General features: G+C 38.3%; 1 protein-coding gene across 2 annotated transcripts; it reads right to left on the bottom strand.

Moving 5' to 3' along the window:
* Nucleotides 1-1,084: 1,084 nt before the first annotated feature.
* Nucleotides 1,085-20,358, bottom strand: LOC117323350. Of its 2 annotated transcripts, none has more exons than XM_033878526.1 (3): nucleotides 19,820-20,358; nucleotides 2,769-2,915; nucleotides 1,085-2,511 (listed from the first exon to the last, which is right to left on the bottom strand). In XM_033878526.1, exons 1-3 carry the CDS (start codon nucleotides 20,031-20,033, stop codon nucleotides 2,366-2,368), a joined length of 507 nt encoding a protein of 168 aa, XP_033734417.1. In that variant the 5' UTR covers nucleotides 20,034-20,358; the 3' UTR covers nucleotides 1,085-2,365. The 2 variants fall into 2 exon arrangements, with proteins under 2 accessions (XP_033734417.1, XP_033734416.1); XM_033878525.1 differs by lacking the exon at nucleotides 19,820-20,358 and adding an exon at nucleotides 9,180-9,836.
* Between the last annotated feature and the right edge of the window lie 878 nt (nucleotides 20,359-21,236).

The following is a 21,236-nucleotide window of genomic DNA, read 5'->3' on the forward strand; positions in this document are numbered from 1 at the left end:
AAAACGAAGGAACCGGGGTCTGATTTCATAGGTCATTTTCATAACGTCGCCCCGTTCTCTGTTAATTTGTATTTGTATTTTTTGGGGTGTATGTCTCGGTTGATTTCTTGTTGTGATGCACTGTTTAGGACTCCGGGAGGGAGGACCCCCTGTCTCAGCTCTTTGATAATGAAAGGAAGGAATTCATATCTGTAGGGCAATATCCCCTCAAGGAGTTGACATCTTTTGTTCATCTCCTAACTTACATAATGTATATATGTTGTTGAAATTGAGTATTCTGTGTACATATTAGGAGCCGTAAGGCTTCAAGATGAATAAACAAATGAGACTGCTGAACCTAATCATTCGGTCCGAATAGTCGCAATCATGGTGATCCGTAATTCATCCAATTCACACCCAAGAATTACCCCAAGTTTTCTCTGACCCTGACACCATGTCTGGTGTAGGGGCTCTACAGCAAACGTGGTGTCAGGGCCAGGCCAGAGGAAACTCGGGCTACTAAGAATAATTGCCCCATCTTTCCTACAAATCGAACACACAACCCAGGTTTTTCCAATGGGATTAAAGTGGAGTGGGCAGTTGCACCAAATCTATTATGTCCCTGTGTATACTGGTACGCATATGTAGGCCTGAGCTGTTAAGGTGACCTATACTCTCCACTTTTACACTATTCCCTCCTTCACACAATCTTTGTCCATGAAGACAACCACAACCCAGGTTCTTAAACATCAAGAGAAGCATCTCGATCTCCTACATCTAACACTTGGAGTGGTGAACGGCACCAACTCTGTAATTATTGGAATACAATAAATACTTTTCCCGGAATGGAACTCTTACTTTCCACATGAAGACTCTGATAACAGTGAAATTCTCAACAGCTTTAGCTGACAGGTGTTTTCCAACTAGAGTTTGACAAAGTCTGTTGAGTATATTTTGGAGTCAAGACTTTTTGTCTAACTTGGGTCGGTATTGGGTCTGTAGTGGAATATGTTATTATAGTCTATCGTAAGGTATGGATTTCATATTCGTGGAAGCTATAGATACAAAGTCGATACGATTTTAATGAAAAAAATCTGAAAAGAAGTTCAGTTTTGTGTTATCTTTTTATTAAAATGTTTATAGTAAGAAAGAACAATATTACACAAGCAAACTATAGCTAAATAAATGTCATTTGCATTATACATTTTAAACAATTGAGCCATGCATTCACTCATAACGAAATACCAACCAGACTTTAAATATATATATATATATGATATTATTTGATAACATGAGGAAGTTTGACAAGGGAAATCACAAATTTAGTAAGAGTTATCTTTCTTGGACTGTTTGAACACTGGTATCCGACACCGCGGGGGGTCTCGCTTTATACACGTATGTGGTCCCCACCAATCAGAATCAGACAACAACAAAAAGAACGAGAACACAACGGCCATTTATACTTCTGCTGCCTACGTCACCATAACACATTTGGGGTCAAGGTCATACATGAAAACACTTGCCAAAACTATATACTGTATATCCATAAATTCCACGCAAATTTGTAGCGTTGACTTCTGAGACATAATTAGTGTTTCTTAGTTCATGACGGGAAAATCAAAATCTGCAGTGATGAAATCTTTTTAAATGATATTTTTACTTCTTTCGAAATCATAAATGACGTCAAGAACGGTGAGTTACGGTGAGTTAGTTAGCTTTGACTCAGTTTTGAAAAAAAATATTGCCATTGCGACCTTGACACATATGCTTAGAGATAAAAGCACTTTGAGTAAAGACAAAAATTATACAAATCTATAAAACTGAAATTGTCAGACGTATCATATAAATATTGTTATAAACTATTACAAAATTTACAATCATGTAAAACTCAAAAAATGAGCCGTGTTAGACAGTTTTAAATGTCACATTCATTGCTTTATCAAAATCCAAAACGGCAGCCATGATTTCAGTCACGTGATGTTTACTATATACTGGGATTATTTCCACAATGATTCCGCGGTTTTGGCCATACGTGCCTCATTTTCACTTTCAAAAATACAAAGCCAAAAAGTCTTATCTGTCGGAGTAAAGTGCAAAGGTTGTGAAAATGGGGGATTTAGAGCATATACATGGTAACCTGAAGACAATTTCCATTCGGTAGTTATCGTGGTTTGGTCACAAGATGGTTGGCAAGAGGATTACATGAAACCTCGTCCTGCCAAAATAACAGTCTGCCTCCATAAGTTGGTTGCATCGAGAAAGTTATGGCGGAATGCCCAGTGTCTCCACGCCTTCTCCTGAGAATGACAGTGATCATGAAAACTTGACCCTTATTTGATGGAGGAAACTTCTGTATTTGGCGTCAGAGGTGAAGTAATATATTAATTTATTTAATTTCTAAAACCTCCATGATGCCCGCCACGAAAGCCAATATGGCTGCCGCGATGGCCAAGCCCATTGACCAGCCTATTTCATAGCCGTAGTTGTCGAACTTGGATGCAAAAATGGCGATACCGATGATGATGAAACCCACTGTAAAACAATGAAGAAATAAATGCAACTAAAATCATCTTGAGAAATACTTGTTCTCTATTTTTTTTTATTTATTTATTTATTTATTTTATTTATTTATTTGAAACTTAAGCTACTTTGGATAATCATTTTACAAAAAATTAAATTCAGGTTTCAAATGATCAAATGCCGTTTTTCAACATTTTATTTAATTATAATTTTCAGATTCTTTCTCCAACAAATATGTATCAACACTTATTAAAACGTAGGTTACATACCAGCAGCGAACGTGAAGATGATCGTGGCAATGAGAGCATTCCTTCTTTTACATGAAGCGACGAAGAAGTAAAGGAGAAGGAGGAAGGTGGCGATGACGATGCAGATGAGACCAAAGCACTCCATAGCCTGGGTGGCACGGTACCAATCTGTAACATAATGAGGTCAAGGTCAGGACAAAAGGTCAAAGGTTAAACATACCGGCTACCCATTTATCGTTGAAATGAATATTTCGCCACAATTAACAAAATAAAGTCATTTTCTCAAAATGTCCGTCAAAATCAGTCTGGTAATACTTACATAATTATGTAACAATCGACACTTATTTTATTCATTGGCAAATAAATGTCATAAAATGGCAATTATAAAACTGTAATGTGCAGTAAGATTTCCATGTGATTATCGATATGACGTCATAATCAAATGACGTCATAATCAAATGGCTCTATAACAACACAATCCTTTTCCGGTTTTGTGTTTATTTAGATAAAATGTATCATATTTACAAGATTTACGACTATGTTGCGCCGTGTGTATGTTTCTTATTTCCAACCGTGATTGAAAGAGCGATGTCACGTGACCAGTTGCACTTTTAGAGTATATTTCTAGTTATCACGTGGATCTCAGAACAAGCTCAATTACATTTATATAACCATAACATCTGATTACATCCACACACCTACTGTACGATTGCTGTGTGGGTGTAAGTCTGATCAAATCATAACTTATATAAGAAAATTATTGCATGTAAGTGTTATAGATCATGATGGAATATGCAATCATTTGATGTTTATTAAAATTGTCTTAAATTCTTTACCATGTCATAAAACGGTCTATAAAACTCATCACATCTTAAAGACGTCTTCGAAAAATTCCCTATCAACGGCCCGGCCGTATGTTTGCAATTTGTGCCAAGTTAGCTTACCAAATGGAAATGTTCCGAAACTCGTTTCAGAAACGTCATATGAAATAACAGATCATGTCAAACCCAGTAAATATTACAAGGTATTATTCTTCAAATATAGATTCTGTTCTTCCATTGACAAAGAAACTTTACTTGCAAAAGTTTGTACATGTATCAAGGTCATTGACAGGAAAAACATCTGGCTGGTCTGGTTGGACAAACTGTTGATCCGAAAGTAAACTTAATATTGACACATTGACGTCATGCAGCACCTCAAGATACAGCGTCAGGCAAGGTATATGTAATCAACAATGTGAACCACTAAATCGGAGCTGGAACTAGTCCAGACAGTCGCTCTATTACGTCAGCAGATGTTGTTATTACAAGTGCGACTACCAATGTCAGTGTGTTACAAATGCATAACATTACAAATATTTGATTCTAAACACGTCATTCTAAGCACGAATAACATATCGTTAGTCAATTCACAACGACAATTCTCATTATACCGAACAAACATAATATCAAGTTAGTAAATATACAACCACTAACCTCGTTATACCAAACACAAATAACATATCGTTAGTCAATACACAACGACTAACCTCGTTAAACCAAACACAAATAACATCACGTTAGTCTATACACAACGACTAACCTCGTTATACCAAACACAAATAACATCACGTTAGTCAATACACAACGACTAACCTCGTTATACCCAACACAAATAACATCACGTTAGTCAATATACAACGACTAACCTCGTTATACCAAACACAAATAACATCACGTTTGTCTATACACAACGACTAACCTCGTTATACCAAACACAAACAACATCACGTTAGTCAATACACAACGACTAACCTCGTTATACTAAACACAAATAACATCACGTTAGTCTATACACAACGACTAACCTCGTTATACCCAACACAAATAACATCACGTTAGTCTATACACAACGACTAACCTCGTTATACCAAACACAAACAACATCACCTGTTATAGGTCACCCCAAAAACCTGTTATAGGTCACCCCAAAAACCTGTTATAGGTCACCCCAAAAACTGTTATAGGTCACCCCAAAAACTGGCATACGAGGAATGATTGATATGTTGTGAGCCTCGTAATGAAGAATGTACTCAAAGATGTTCTGTTTAAGTCCTACTATTTTCTGACTATATACATTTTTGTATGGCCGTGTACCCAAAGACTGGTCTCAGTTGGTTAGTTTATATCGACGAGGTAGTACTCTAATGTAAACAAGACAAGCGGCTTTTGCAAAATGGGACAAAATCGGTGGAAAATAGCGATCCATTATTTGCATTAAAGAGGTTTAACACCTAACGATATCCATAATGATATGGTAGCAACACTAGGGAAAGATGCCCCTTTATATGCTACCGTGAAAAGATTGGTGGCGGAATTTTAGAGCGGCCGACAGAGCCTTGAGGATGACAGCCGTCCTCAAAGGCCTGTCAATGTTGCAACCCCAGAAATGTCAATAAAGTTCCTGATACTGTTATGACTGACAGACGAGTCATAGAATGATATATTGCCGGAAAAGTTGGCATTTCACAGGAAAGAGTACATTCCATTCTGACCGAGGATTTTGCAATGAGAAAGCTTTCGGCCCGATGGGTACCAAGACTTCTGACAGTTGATCAGAAGCACACCAGGCGCATATTATCGAGTGCTAATCATAGCCTTTTTGAGGAAGATCCTGCCAACTTTCTTCAGAGATTTGTCACTATGGATGAAACATGGGTCTATCATTTTACCATATAGGCCAAACAATAATGGAAACAATGGAAGCACCCTGGCTCTCCCCCGCCAAAGAAGGCAAAGACTGTTCCATCAGCTGGGAAGATTATGGCCTCGATTTTCTGGGATGCAGATGGTATTCTGCTGTAAGATTGTCTCCAAAAGGGACAAACAATCAATGACGCATACAATGCTTCACTTCTGAGGAGGCAGTTACGAGACAATATCAAACTTAAGCGCCGCGGAAAGCTCAATAAAGTTGTGTTATTCCATCAGGACAATGCTCCGGTTCACAAGTCTGTTATTGCCATGGCTGCCATTCACGATTGTGGCTTTAAATTGATTGAGCATCCGCCTAATTCATCCGATCTCGCTCCATGAGACTTTGATCTATTTTCAAAACTGAAAACAGCTATTTCAGGCACCCACTTTCAGTCCGAGGATGGCGTCATACATGCAGAGGATGACTTTCTGAACAGCCAAGAAAAGGAGTTCTATAAAAGTGGCACTGGGGCCCTTAAACACCACTGGCAAAAGTGTGTAGATACTGAAGGATATTATGTTAAAAAATAATACAATATGTCCAGCAAAATTGAAATCCTTTAACATGATGCTCACAACATATCAAACAGCCCTCGTAGGTCACCCCAAAATCTGTCATTGGTCACCCAAAAAACTGTCATAAGTGACCCATAAAATTGTCAAAGGTCACCAAAAAACGGTCATAGGTCATTAAAAAAACTGTTATAGGTCAACCCAAAAAACTGCTATAGGTTTTATCCCCCCACTAACTGTAATAAAACACCCTAAAAACTGTCTTAGGTCATCCCCAAAAAAAGTCATAAGTCATCCCAAAAGACAGTTATAGGTTTCATCACCCCCAACACTGCTATCGGAGTCATCACTCCTAAAACTGCTACCGGAGTCATCACTCCTAAATAAAACTGCTACCGGAGTCATCACTCCTAGAACTGCTATCGGAGTCATCACTCCTAAAACTGCTACCGGAGTCATCACTCCTAAAACTGCTATCGGAATCATCACTCCTAAAACTGCTACAGGAGTCATCACTCCTAAAACTGCTACCGGAGTCATCACTCCTAGAACTGCTACCGGAGTCATCACTCCTAAAACTGCTATCGGAGTCATCACTCCTAAAACTGCTACCGGAGTCATCACCCCCAACACTGCTATCGGAGTCATCACTCCTAAAACTGCTATCGGAGTCATCACTCCTAAAACTGCTACCGGAGTCATCACTCCTAGAACTGCTACAGGAGTCATCACTCCTAAAACTGCTACCGGAGTCATCACTCCTAGAACTGCTACCGGAGTCATCACTCCTAAAACTGCTACCGGAGTCATCACTCCTAGAACTGCTATAGGTTTCATCACCCCCAAAACTGCTACCGGAGTCATCACTCCTAAAACTGCTACCGGAGTCATCACTCCTAAAACTGCTATCGGAGTCATCACTCCTAGAACTGCTACCGGAGCCATCACTCCTAGAACTGCTACCGGAGTCATCACTCCTAAAACTGCTATCGGAGTCATCACTCCTAAAACTGCTACCGGAGTCATCACTCCTAAAACTGCTACCGGAGTCATCACCCCCAACACTGCTACCGGAGATAGCAGTCATCACTCCTAAAACTGCTACCGGAGTCATCACTCCTAAAACTGCTACCGGAGTCATCACTCCTAAAACTGCTACCGGAGTCATCACCCCCAACACTGCTACCGGAGTCATCACTCCTAAAACTGCTATCGGAGTCATCACTCCTAAAACTGCTATCGGAGTCATCACTCCTAGTACTGCTATAGGTATCATGACCCCCAAAACTGTTATAAAAGGCATCACTCTTAAAACTGCTATAGGAATCATCACCTCCAAAACTGCTATAGGTTTCATCACCCCCAAAATTGCTATAGGTTTCATCACCCATATAACTGCTAAAGGAGTCGTCATCCCCAAAATTGCCATAGGAATCATCATCCCAAAATGGTATCTACAATGTGGTATCAAAAGAATATGTAAATCAGAAAAAGAAAAGAAAAAGACATGTTGGTCGCAGCAGACCTTGATGTCTGATGTCTGCAGTGATAGTCCCTAGTGATCTCAAGACCACACGAGCAGTCATCAATTCAACTAATATAGAAACCAACACTGAAGCACGATACCTGAAATTCATCCCATCCATGAAAAGTACAGTTCGAAAAGTGATACAGCGAGCAAATATTATCATGTCACTTAGCAAAACTAAGATTATTTCATGTACATGTGATATAAATGAGTCGCCGTGATCAAAGATAGCGTCAGACGGATGTGAGCTTTTGATATACATATCTAACTCTTTGATAGCGGGAACTGAATTACTGATTCCACAAAACGCTTACATGTGCAGCAAGTTATACCTAATATTGTAAAACGTAGGTTTCACCTTGAAAAAGGCGTTTGGCAAAGGGGAAAAGATAAACAATAACAACATTATGTGGCACAATATCATACAGTTTCATTATTACAGACAAGAGGGAGTTTTTGCAACATCTGTTCAGGATATGATGTTTCGGTTATCTTGTCGATAACAAACGGTGTAGTCGACAATTTTAGTAAAAAAAACAAAAAAAAACATTACCGTGCTGTTTCGTCCGTTATATATTGCCCTTATATAAAACGCCTGCGTTTGTACCCGTTAGCTGTTATATTTTGTATCGTGGAATGTGTCAGGATTTACGTTAAAATGTAATCAAAAAGATCTAGTTTAAACGACAACACAATAAAAACTGTAAACGAAAAATATTGCGCCTCTGTAAACCCCGTCGGGGGCCTCTTTGTGAGAAATGTACATCAGGAATGTGTAAACATCACTTCCTGTCATTATAAGAAGATGTAAACACGGACATCATAAGATAAGAGGATCACTACGGGGTACTTGGTTTTATTGCAAGATTGAAAAAAACACCTGTTTAATTACGTCATAACTCTTTAAGGAGGAACGCGGCGCAGTATGCTGAAGTCTTTACGGCGAGGAGCGCTGATTGAATTAATTATGAACACACGAACAGTTGGCTACTTAAATTACATGATGACGAGGAGGAAGCAACGAGAGGGAATTAAAACTTCATAATCTCGCTCGTGTCTATAACGAGGCACAAGGATTTCATGACAGATAGATGAAAATCGACAAGATCAACAAATTATATTGATCAAATGATATATGAAAATCATATAAAATTCAGCTATCTAAAGGGGCATATCTCTGGTATTTGTTGAGTTGTGTTTAATTTGTAAGTTATACACATCATATTAAATAATATGCGTCTACATTAGAAAGCCTGGTTTATTTATATACAGGAATCAGAGTATTTATCGAGTGGGCTCCATGCTGCTGAAGATACATTGGTTATATACGAGATAAGACGCGGCCCTTATCTGCTAATTCGCAATCGCTATTGCTGCTCGTGTAGGCGTGCTTTTAAAATGATAGCTTATCTAGATTACCCGTTAGATTGTAGAAGTTGATTTTTTATCGAATTCGTTTGTAATATATAGCGCTCATGAAGTAATTTCTGTGGTCATACTTAAGCCGTTCCCTTTATGATCAGGAATGTATTTTTTATTACGACATAGAAACGCAAGGTCATAGCAATACGTATTTGTTTCACATATAACAATGATTTTAAAAGGGTAAGGCTGAAAATACTAACGTTTCACTATAAAGACTACCTGTGTCCTCACCTGATCTCGTAATAACAATAGCATTGTTTCCTATATTCGCTCTAATGGCCCCGACGTCCTCGTAGCGTGAACTGTACGTGTAAAATAGGTACCTCCACAGGCCGTACTCTCGCCTAGCGTCCTCCCGGAATGTCGCAAAGATCCAAACATCCGTAGAAAATCCAACAATGAACAAAATTGTAGACACGATTTGTAAAACTAGTCCTATTTTTAGCCACACCGTAAAATGGTCATACCATTTATGTGCCATTGTTATAGGTCAAAACAAATGTTTAAAATATCCAAACTGATTGATATTTTACCGATTGGAATTAATTAGCACTCCAGTATATTAAATAGCTACATTGTATCAAACACAAGCACAGAACTAGTCAGAGAAAGTTTCCGTCCTTTCCATCGGTAACCTTTTTAATGAATGATATCCCTAGAAGTATGTTTCCACGCGAAGATAATTAACTGTCAGATACAAATATAGCCCACAGACGAAAATAAACACTAGCGGATTCTTACATGTTCAACTTATTGCTGATATTATTCCGCTCGACCAGTACAAGATAACATACAGTGCGCAATTGTCTAGGGCTACATGCCCAATTTTAAGACGGCTATTTTTCCTCTGACAAACCTCTGGGTCTGATTTCCTCTGTTCACTCTCATCCTTTTACTTTGGCGTTTTAAGTTTTAAACCAGATAATGAAACGTAAGAAAGTTAGTGTATTTTAAGAAGTAGCTTTTTCTATTTATACCTTCATAGAATTGCTCTATGAGGCTACCAGAGGGGTTCAGGAATTTTTCTGTTAAACTGATTTTTGATCGAAACAAATCAGCAAATCTATTTACAATTTTATTAAATATCCTGAAATATATAACCATAAAGATAATTTCTGACATGTTATTCTATAAAATATAAAAAAAAAAACATGCTTTTAATAATTATCCAACCCCGTTTGGCGCCTCCTGAATATCTGAACACTTTCTTGGCACCGTTTCATCTTTCAGAAATGTAATAGGTTACCTGAACGCGAGTTTCGGCATCTGGGGCCATAACTGGGGTAATGGTCAAGCGAAAGACCTGATACTATCCAGATGGTCAGCAGTCAAGGGCCAGATCAGGGTTTTTTTTCTTACTTTACACCTTCATTCATGCCTTTCGCAGATATCGTATGCACAAAATATTCTACAGTACTTATGAATTCGATTGAGGTTTAAGCACTCCCGTTTGAGCTTTTTAACGATTTATAGGCATTATTAAAGGGTGAAGGTAACTGGATGTCGAATGTTATTCATATTTATATGACTAATATATGATTTGAATATATTTGATATGCTTTAAACTGTTGAAAGGTTAAATTTCCTATTTCATGAAATTTGAGATAAATAAGCCTTTAGTACATATGACATTGGGAACGAAGAACGTGTACTATTTGGCAATCTGTAGTTACAGCTACAGGTCTAACTGAGACACCTGCCAAAGTCGTTATATCTGTTTTATGTATATCAACACTTCCGTTCTAAGTCGTTGTAAAACACTTTCAGGAGAAAATTACATTGGTACAGAGTCATTCTGACGCTTTTCGCTCTTCGCATAACATAAGGACATCCTATTTAGATGCAAACATTTAGATGACTTTTACTTGTTCTTGGAATGTTTGCATGCTTCGAGAGAAAATGTTTAGACATTGGATTCGTTTCATAGCCAGTATTAATGCCAACTAGAGATGAAAAAGTCCATCTTGGATTTGACATTTCACACTGCCTATGAATTCAAACTTTTGAAAATGCTCTTATCGGCAAGCATACTTACATTATTGTTTATACATTGTATATGTGCGAGGGTGTGTGTCTGTGTATGTATTAATATATCGGTAACAATGTTACAAAATGTATATTTTATTTAACCGTATTCCATGAATAATAATAAACATTATATACTGCATCTAAAACACACTAATCTTTGCAGAAACTATAACCATTTAATCGCGTTTCACGCAAATTGAAAAAAAAAATCAGAAACAAATTGCCGATGATAGCGGAATCATAAATATATTAATGAAAACACGATTTAAGAAAAATATTGTTTGTTCATTTCTTCTTTTATTATTAAAACCTTTGTTTTATCCGAAATAAACCCCCACAGCAACTTATTTTAGTTGATGCGTGTATATTAATGTGAAGGATAATTACGACACAAACCCCGTCGGTAGCCCCTGTGGTAGTACTGTAACAGATGACAAATGACCGACTCCTCCCATTCATCCCATTGAACCACTACAACGTACACTGGAGGGCTCTCAGCCGTCCACTCGGCGGACGTATACATACGAGGCTACTACCGACTGAAGCACAGGCACTAGGATACATTACATATAATACCTACATATAAATATGAACAGTGGGTTAAAACTTCGTGCCAAACTCCTGTGCTCTCAATAACTTCGGGGACAAATTTAGCAAAGAAGTATGGGGCGCCGTTTTACTATTTATTCCCATTTGGTGATATCACCTATTCGAATAGGTGATATCACTTATAAAATTCTTAAGTGATATCACCTATTCGAATGAGTGATATCACCTATACGAATAGGTGATATCACTTATGAAATTTTATAAGTGATATCACCTATTCGAATTTGTGATATCACCTATTCGAATGAGTGATATCATCTATTCGTTTCATTAAGTGATATTCGAATTGGTGATATCACCTAATCGAATTGGTGATATCACCTATTCGTTTCATTAAGTGATATCACCTATTCGAATGAGTGATATCACCTATTCGTTTCATTAAGTGATATCACCTATTCGAATGGGTGATATCACTTATTCGAATGGGTGATATCACTCTTTCGAATAGGTGATATCACCTATTCGAATCGGTGATATCACTTAAAAAAGTTCTTAAGTGATATCACCTATTCGAATAGGTTATATCACTCATTTGAATAGGTGATATCACCAAATGGGAATAAATAGTAAAACGGCGCCCCATAAAGAAGTGCCTCAGCCATTGGTTTTAGGACTTAACGATATTCTTTAACAAGTTTCATGTTTTAAAGACAAAATTATTTGATTTTCAAATGTCGTGAGGTGACATGTGTCATCAGGTTATACTGATCGATGTCGATATACCGAGGAATGTCCGATATACTGAGGAATGTCTGATATACCGAGGAATGTCTGATATACCGAGGAATGTCTGATATACAGAGGAATGTCTGATATACTGAGGAATGTCTGATATACCGAGGAATGTCTGATATACCGAGGGATGTCTGATATACTGAGGAATGTCTGATATACTGAGGAATGTCTGATATAACGAGGAATGTCTGATATACCGAGGAATGTCTGATAAACCGGGGAATGTATGATATACCGAGGAATGTCCGATATACCGAGGGATGTCTGATATACAGAGAAATGTCTGATATACAGAGGAATGTCTGATATACCGAGGGATGTCTGATATACAGAGGAATGTCTGATATACAGAGGAATGTCTGATATACTGAGGAATGTCTGATATACTGAGGAATGTCTGATATACAGAGGAATGTCTGATATACCGAGGAATGTCTGATATACAGAGGAATGTCTAATATACCGAGGAATGTCTGATATACCGAGGAATGTCTGATATACCGAGGGAATGTCTGATATACAGAGGAATGTCTGATATACCGAGGAATGTCTGATATACCGAGGAATGTCTGATATACCGAGGAATGTCTGATATACAGAGGAATGTCTGATATACCGAGGAATGTCTGATATACCGAGGAATGTCTGATATACCGAGGAATGTCTGATATACCGAGGAATGTCTGATATACAGAGGAATGTCTGATATACCGAGGAATGTCTGATATACCGAGGAATGTCTGATATACCGAGGAATGTCTGATATACCGAGGAATGTCTGATATACAGAGGAATGTCTGATATACCGAGGAATGTCTGATATACAGAGGAATGTCTGATATACCGAGGAATGTCTGATATACAGAGGAATGTCTGATATACCGAGGAATGTCTGATATACCGAGGAATGTCTGATATACGAGGAATGTCTGATATACCGAGGAATGTCTGATATACAGAGGAATGTCTGATATACCGAGGAATGTCTGATATACCGAGGAATGTCTGATATACCGAGGAATGTCTGATATACCGAGGAATGTCTGATATACAGAGGAATGTCTGATATACAGAGGAATGTCTGATATACCGTGGGAATGTCTGATATACAGAGGAATGTCTGATATACCGAGGAATGTCTGATATACCGAGGAATGTCTGATATACAGAGGAATGTCTGATATACAGAGGAATGTCTGATATACCGAGGAATGTCTGATATACAGAGGAATGTCTGATATACCGAGGAATGTCTGATATACAGAGGAATGTCTGATATACAGAGGAATGTCTGATATACTGAGGAATGTCTGATATACAGAGGAATGTCTGATATACTGAGGAATGTCTGATATACCGAGGAATGTCTGATATACAGAGGAATGTCTGATATACAGAGGAATGTCTGATATACTGAGGAATGTCTGATATACAGAGGAATGTCTGATATACAGAGGAATGTCTGATATACCGAGGGATGTCTGATATACCGAGGGATGTCTGATATACCGATGATGTCTGATATACCGGGGAATGTCTGATATACAGAGGAATGTCTGATATACAGAGGAATGTCTGATATACAGAGGAATGTCTGATATACCGAGGAATGTCTGATATACCGAGGAATGTCTAATATACACAGGAATGTCTGATATACAGAGGAATGTCTGATATACAGAGGGATGTCTGATATACCGAGGGATGTCTGATATACCGAGGAATGTCTGATATACCGGGGAATGTCTGATATACAGAGGAATGTCTGATATACCGAGGAATGTCTGATATACCGAGGAATGTCTGATATACCGAGGAATGTCTGATATACAGAGGAATGTCTGATATACAGAGGAATGTCTGATATACTGAGGAATGTCTGATATACCGAGGAATGTCTGATATACAGAGAAATATGTCTGATATACCGAGGAATGTCTGATATACAGAGAAATATGTCTGATATACAGAGGAATGTCTGATATACCGAGGAATGTCTGATATATAGTGGAATGTCTGATATACCGAGGAATGTCATATGTACAGTGGAATGTCTGATACACAGAGGAATGTCTGATATACCGAGGAATGTCTGATATACCGGGGAATGTCTGATATACCGAGGGATGTCTGATATACCGAGGGATGTCTGATATACCGAGGGATGTCTGATATACCGAGGAATGTCTGATATACAGAGGAATGTCTGATACACAGAGGAATGTCTGATATACTGAGGAATGTCTGATATACCGAGGGATGTCTGATATACCGAGGAATGTCTGATATACCGAGGAATGTCTGATATACCGAGGAATGTCTGATATACCGAGGAATGTCTGATATACAGAGGAATGTCTGATATACTGAGGAATGTCTGATATACAGAGAAATGTCTGATACACAGAGGAATGTCTGATACACAGAGGAATGTCTGATATACAATGTACCGAGGAATGTCTGATATACTGAGGAATGTCTGATATACTGAGGAATGTCTGATATACCGAGGAATGTCTGATATACCGAGGAATGTATTATACACTTAGGAATGTCTGATAAACTGAGGAATGTCGAACCTACACAGGAAGGGTCTCTGAGCGAAATAGTCGGGACAATTATAATTGATTTTCTACAAATTACCGCGAGTCTGATAATTAGAATAATTATGAATAATAATGAAGTCGGTATTTACACATAGAGAACGAAATGTCAGCTCGGGTTACTCCCTGGACACATTTCATGCTTCGTTTCTTGATTAGATATTTAGACATTTTCCCATGAATAATGAAATACATAATCTCTAACTATTTGTATTAAGATAGATTACCTCACTACCTCATACTCAACCTAAAAATGCAATATTGAGGGACTGCTTTACGTTAAGACTATTTTAGAGCAACCGGTACAAAGGTGATTAGTTGCCCCCTTTTAATGTTTTAGACCATTTTGCCCGATATGACTTTTAGAGTAAGTCAAGGTCGTTCACACGGCTCAGACTTGTTTACATCCCTAGGAAGGCCCTCCCAAAATATAAAGAAATACGGGTTTTTAAGGTTTATTGCTATTGCTAAAATGCCATCGGGCAATGGACGCAGACGTCATAACAGCAGTTTACTAACACTTAAAGTGTAATGCGAACTAAAACGACCATTCAGTCTTACATACATGTACCGATCTATATGTATATTACGTTGGCCTTACTAGCACGCTCTTGCCAGGAAGACTCTGTATAAACAGAAATGATACATTCCGAAGAGTAAATGCTTCCATCATAAACTAGTCGGCCAGGAAAATGTTGCCGAGATTGACAGGTTTGTTGTCCTGATTACACTGCGGGTGTGAGAGAAAATGCTGTGTGTAACATGGCGAAATATCAGTACCACAGATAACTCTTCAGGTGCGCCAACCTTCACTTTTAGTAGATATCGCATTCATATTGTATTGTGGTATCATTACAAACACTGTCAAAGCCAATCACCAATGTCTTTTTCTTGGAACACATAGACCGGAAGTGGATGAAAAGATATTGATATCCTGGTCTTAAACCAAATCCAACCAATTCGCCACGAAATCAAATATTAGTAATGTTGACACCAATCTCGCAATGTTAACAAAATAAACAAATATCTCTATACATCAATGTCAACGAGGCTCGTGCACGACATACGCGTCCAGAAGGTCAATCAGTGTCAACATCTCTGTCGTGTGACATGTCAAAATCAACAAATGTAAACATTATCTTTCATGATATGACATTACAAGATCTACTGTGTCCAAACAACTCTTGTAAGGTGCGATTTCTGACCAATCTAGTGTCAGTCAACCAGACGCTTGATTGCTACACATTCTCAGGGTGGTGAAGCGTTCGTAGCTAGCAAGAGCTTGGTTGAACGAGACCAGTTTTTGAAAAAGTATACAAAATCATGGTTTATAAAATTTCTTTCGAGTCAATTACATGGTTTTGGGATTTGATGTCTACTGGCACAGGTACAAACACCTGTCATCCATAAGGTCCTATACATTTTACAGATACAAAATTTTGAAATTCAAAAAATTATCTACCATTAAATATTGTGTATTGTATTTTCTGTCTGTTAACTTCTTATGGTAATGCTTCATAGTGTATGAATATTCAATACCGTTATTGATGAAGTACACTCCTCAAAATGCAACATTTTTGCAATATTTTGAAAATTTACCATTGTTTATGAAAAAAAAATTTCTTTAAGGAATAGTTTCTGATTTACTTATATAATTTTAACAATTTAAAATAATTTGTATAGTTTTTGTAGACGGTAGTATGTGTCACATGACTGTACCCGTGTGATCCAGTCCATGTTTCAATATAGAGGCAGCCGTCCCATTGAAAACACATGGAGACGTTTTTTACAATCTCGGGTTAGGGAAATCTCAAGTATTTACGAGTACACTTGTCAGCACCAGGCCGATTTTCCAGAACATACGAGCACCTGCTGTAGTATACCATATATTTCCACGGTGGTATGAAACCCCCTTGCTACTTACCATGTGGGTCTCCTGTTGTGTAGTTGAAAGAAAACGGTTAAGTATACCATCAAAGAAAGTTCTATTCCATCTTTGTTTTTATAATATGTACACCGTACTGACTTAATAACAGAGACAGCCGCTATTCGGCAAGACCAAACTTTACTAACATCCACTTTAAACTAGTATACTAATTATTAATGAGTTTAATGGTAATCTGTTATCCTCACCAAGTTTTCAATGTTTTGATTATTCATCAATAGTATATAATAATGACTTCCGGAGGTAACTGGGCAACATTACATCTATGGTAATAGACAAATCCATGCTAAATTCATAATTCAATTTACATATTTAACTGCACGGTGTTACATCATGTATATTCTGTGCCATACATTGAAGGTCAAGGACGATGTCGTGTTACATTATAGGATGTGTGTCAAGGACGATGCAGTGTTGTATTATAGACTGTAAAATAATGTAGGTCAAGGACAATGTCGTGTTACATTATAGGCTGTAGGTCAAGGACGATGTCGTGTTGTATTTTAGGCTGTAGGTCAAGGACGATATCGTGTTTTAATATAGGCTGTAGGTCAAGGATGTCATGATGCCGTGTTGTATTATATATCGAAGGTCAAGGTTGATGTGTTGTATTATAGGCTCTAGGTTAAGGACGATGTTGTGTTTATTAAACACTGTAGGTCAATGCCAATGGCCTGTTGTATTATGGACAGTAGGTCAATGATGATTTCGTGTTGTATTATTGGCTGTAGGTCAAGGACGATTTCGTGTTGTATATTGGCTGTAGGTCAAGGACGATTGTCGTGTTGTATTTAGGCTGTAGGTCAAGGACGATATCGTGTTACATTATATAGACTGTAAGTCTAGGACGATGCTGTGTTACATTTTAGGCTGTAGGTCAAGGACGCCATCGTGTTACATTATAGGCTGTAGGCCAAGGACAACATCGTGTTACATTATAGGCTGTAGGTCAAGGATGATGTTGAATTGTATTATAGGCTGTAGGTCTAGGGCGATGCTGTGTTATAATATAGGCTGTAGGTCAAGGACGATTTCGTGTTGTATTATAGACAGTAGGTCTAGGGCGATTTCGTGTTGTATTATAGGCTGTAGGTCAAGGACGATTTCGTGTTTTAATATAGGTTGTAGGTCAAGGATGCCATGATGCCGTGTTGTATTATATATCAAAGGTCAAGATTGATGTGTTGTATTATAGGCTCTAGGTCAAGGACGATGTTGTGTTTATTAAACACTGTAGGTCAAGACCAATGTCCTGTTGTATTATGGACGGTAGGTCAATGATGATTTCGTGTTGTATTATTGGCTGTAGGTCAATGACGATTTCGTGTTGTATTATTGACGTAAGGTCAAGGACGATTTCGTGTTGTATTATTGACGTTAGGTCAAGGACGATTTCGTGTTGTATTATTGGCTGTAGGTCAATGACGATTTCGTGTTGTATTATTGGCGGTAGGTCAAGGACGATTTCGTGTTGTATTATTATTGGCTGTAGGTCAGGGACGATTTCGTGTTGTATTATTGGCGGTAGGTCAAGGACGATTTCGTGTTGTATTATTGACGTTAGGTCAAGGACGATTTCGTGTTGTATTATTGACGTTAGGTCAAGGACGATTTCGTGTTGTATTATTGGCTGTAGGTCAATGACGATTTCGTGTTGTATTATTGGCGGTTGGTCAATGACGATTTCGTGTTGTATTATTGGCGGTAGGTCAAGGACGATTTCGTGTTGTATTATTGACGTTAGGTCAAGGACGATTTCGTGTTGTATTATTGACGTTAGGTCAAGGACGATTTCGTGTTGTATTATTGGCTGTAGGTCAATGACGATTTCGTGTTGTATTATTGGCGGTAGGTCAATGACGATTTCGTGTTGTATTATTGGCGGTAGGTCAAGGACGATTTCGTGTTGTATTATTAATGGCTGTAGGTCAGGGACGATTTCGTGTTGTATTATTGGCGGTAGGTCAATGACGATTTCGTGTTGTATTATTATTGGCTGTAGGTCAAGGACGATTTCGTGTTGTATTTCAGGCTGTAGGTCAAGGACGATTTCGTGTTGTATTTCAGGCTGTAGGTCAAGGACGATTTCATGTTGTATTATAGGTTGTAGGTCAAGAATGAGCTATCATATATTGTACATTTGTAGGTCATGGACGATGTGTTATATCATCCGTTCAAGATTAAAGATGTTGTGTTATGCTAAACACTCAAAATCAAGGAAGATATCGTGATGTACAATACAACGAAGGTCAAGGCGCTATAGTATACGTTGTAAGTCAAGAAGTTGTATTTTACAAAAGAATGACGATCATTGACCATGTCCTGCTCTTTCATACAAATTAGGTCAAGAAAGCTGGTGTATTATATCATACATTGTAGTTCAAACTTTAGGTAAATGACGATATGTCTTCCTTCATACATTGTAAATCAAGGTCGATGTGTTAGGTTATATACTTTGTAAATTAAATATGTATAGTATACATTAAAGATGAAACTGTTTCACTAATTTTAGGTAAAAGGCGTTCTGTTGTACAATATCATACATATTTGGCAGAGGACATGATTATCATGCAGTGTAGGTCAAGGTCAATGTGTCAGGATGTTACACTGTAAGTCAAGGCCGATGTGTTGATATGCTACACACTAGGTCAAGGTCGATGCGTGATAATATCCAATCTTGGTCATGAGCGATGTAATACACTATAAATCAAGGACAAATCCCTGCTGTTTTATGCAAACTTAGAAACATGGTATATGTCACAGATATACGTCATCTGATAAACTCAACATGCCTATTATACTGATAAATCCTATAATTTATGGTACAAGTGTCATGAAACTATACTGTCGTAACATCGGCAACATTGACAGAAATAATGAAAAAAATACCCATAATGGACAGAGAGAAACTACAATTTTTCTTTATTTTATCAAGCAATGATCCTTACCTGCCATCGCCCTGTTAGGGTTGACATCCCCGGAAACGCAGCCCCGACCTCTACAATCCTTGTACTCCCAAAGTCCCTGACTCCTGTCGTAATGGTAAGATGTGTACACCATCCAGCCAGTCGTGGCGAAAGCAATCACAAATAACAGTAATCCCAAACATAGACAGATTAGAGCAATCTTCATCCATGTCGAGGAGGTGTTCCACCCAGCCATTTCCCCGCGTTACTAGTGACTAAAATTGTTTTAAAAGAACAATCCTGTCAAATGTGTGATTGTTTCCCTTTATATAACGTTTATCACTAGTTATGATGCAAACAACGTCTTATGTTTTTTAACAAGATGACGCGAGTTTTGAAAATTGGTAAAAGCCCACCTAACTCAGCAAGGAAAATGCTACGAGAGGGGTAACGCCCTTGTATGATGGAGCTGTGTCGAGTTATTTATAGCTTACACACGAGGAACACAAATCGTAACAGTATATGTTGTCCAAGTTTGAAGATGGTGCCAAGCGCACACACGTATCTGTGCAGACTACGTAAAGTTAGTACAGGGGAAAACGCGTGACCTCACTATGAAACTAAATACATCTTCGCGCGCATGCGAACTGATGAATATCCCAGGGACGCGAACTCAGAGGTAGCTGTACTAATGCGAGAGTTACCATGACAACCACTGTCCAACATATATCAATTTTGTTTGTGAAGGTAGCTTGCCTTGTGGTGTTAGGCGATACTCACCATACGGAGTACCTCGCGGATATGTTTTCGTTTGTTTTGATCTTCAGTGATTTGGATAAACGGAATGAAATCTTAATAATATAGATTTTAGAGGTCAAAACCTTGACCTCTATTACAATGTACATTTTCTATCACTAATCGTGTTACATTTATTTTTGTTGGTGTTTGATAGCATAATAGTGAGATAATAAGTGACAGAACTATCGTCAGGTTCAAAATTCAAAACAGGTGGGCGTTGTTAGCTGAAATTGTGTGGATGTGGGTGTCCTATAAGTTATGCATAAGAAGCGGTGGTATTCACACACCCAGGGCGACGTTGTGTGTCAATTTTGTTCTATAGAATCCCCGCCCAACCAAAGTTCGATGTTGTGACTCATCATCATCATCATCATCATCATCATCATCATCATCATCGTCGTCGTCGTCGTCGTCGTCAGTAATATCACAACGCTCAGGATGATACCATTCGACTAAATCTCTCCAGTCGGTAACATCCCCGCCCCTGGGATACTGTGTGACTATAACCCCTCAATCCCACCCCGCCAGGTAACATCCCCGCCCCTGGGATGCTGTGTGACTATAACCCCTAAATCCCACCCCGCCAGGTAACATCCCCGCCCCTGGGATGCTGTGTGACTATAACCCCTCAACCTATCCCGCCAGGTAACATCCCCGCCCC

Source organism: Pecten maximus, chromosome 3 (assembly GCF_902652985.1).
Source record: "Pecten maximus chromosome 3, xPecMax1.1, whole genome shotgun sequence".
In the NCBI taxonomy this organism is placed as follows: domain Eukaryota; kingdom Metazoa; phylum Mollusca; class Bivalvia; order Pectinida; family Pectinidae; genus Pecten; species Pecten maximus.

Excerpts from the sequence above, each read along its gene's own strand:
- LOC117323350 (XM_033878525.1), bottom strand. The coding sequence starts at position 9,429 with ATGGCACATAAATGGTATGACCATTTTACGGTGTGGCTAAAAATAGGA. Across the intron at positions 2,916-9,179 it reads TATTGTTATTACGAGATCAG|ATTGGTACCGTGCCACCCAG; the intron begins GTGAGGACACAG and ends ATTATGTTACAG. Across the intron at positions 2,512-2,768 it reads CATCTTCACGTTCGCTGCTG|TGGGTTTCATCATCATCGGT; the intron begins GTATGTAACCTA and ends ATTGTTTTACAG.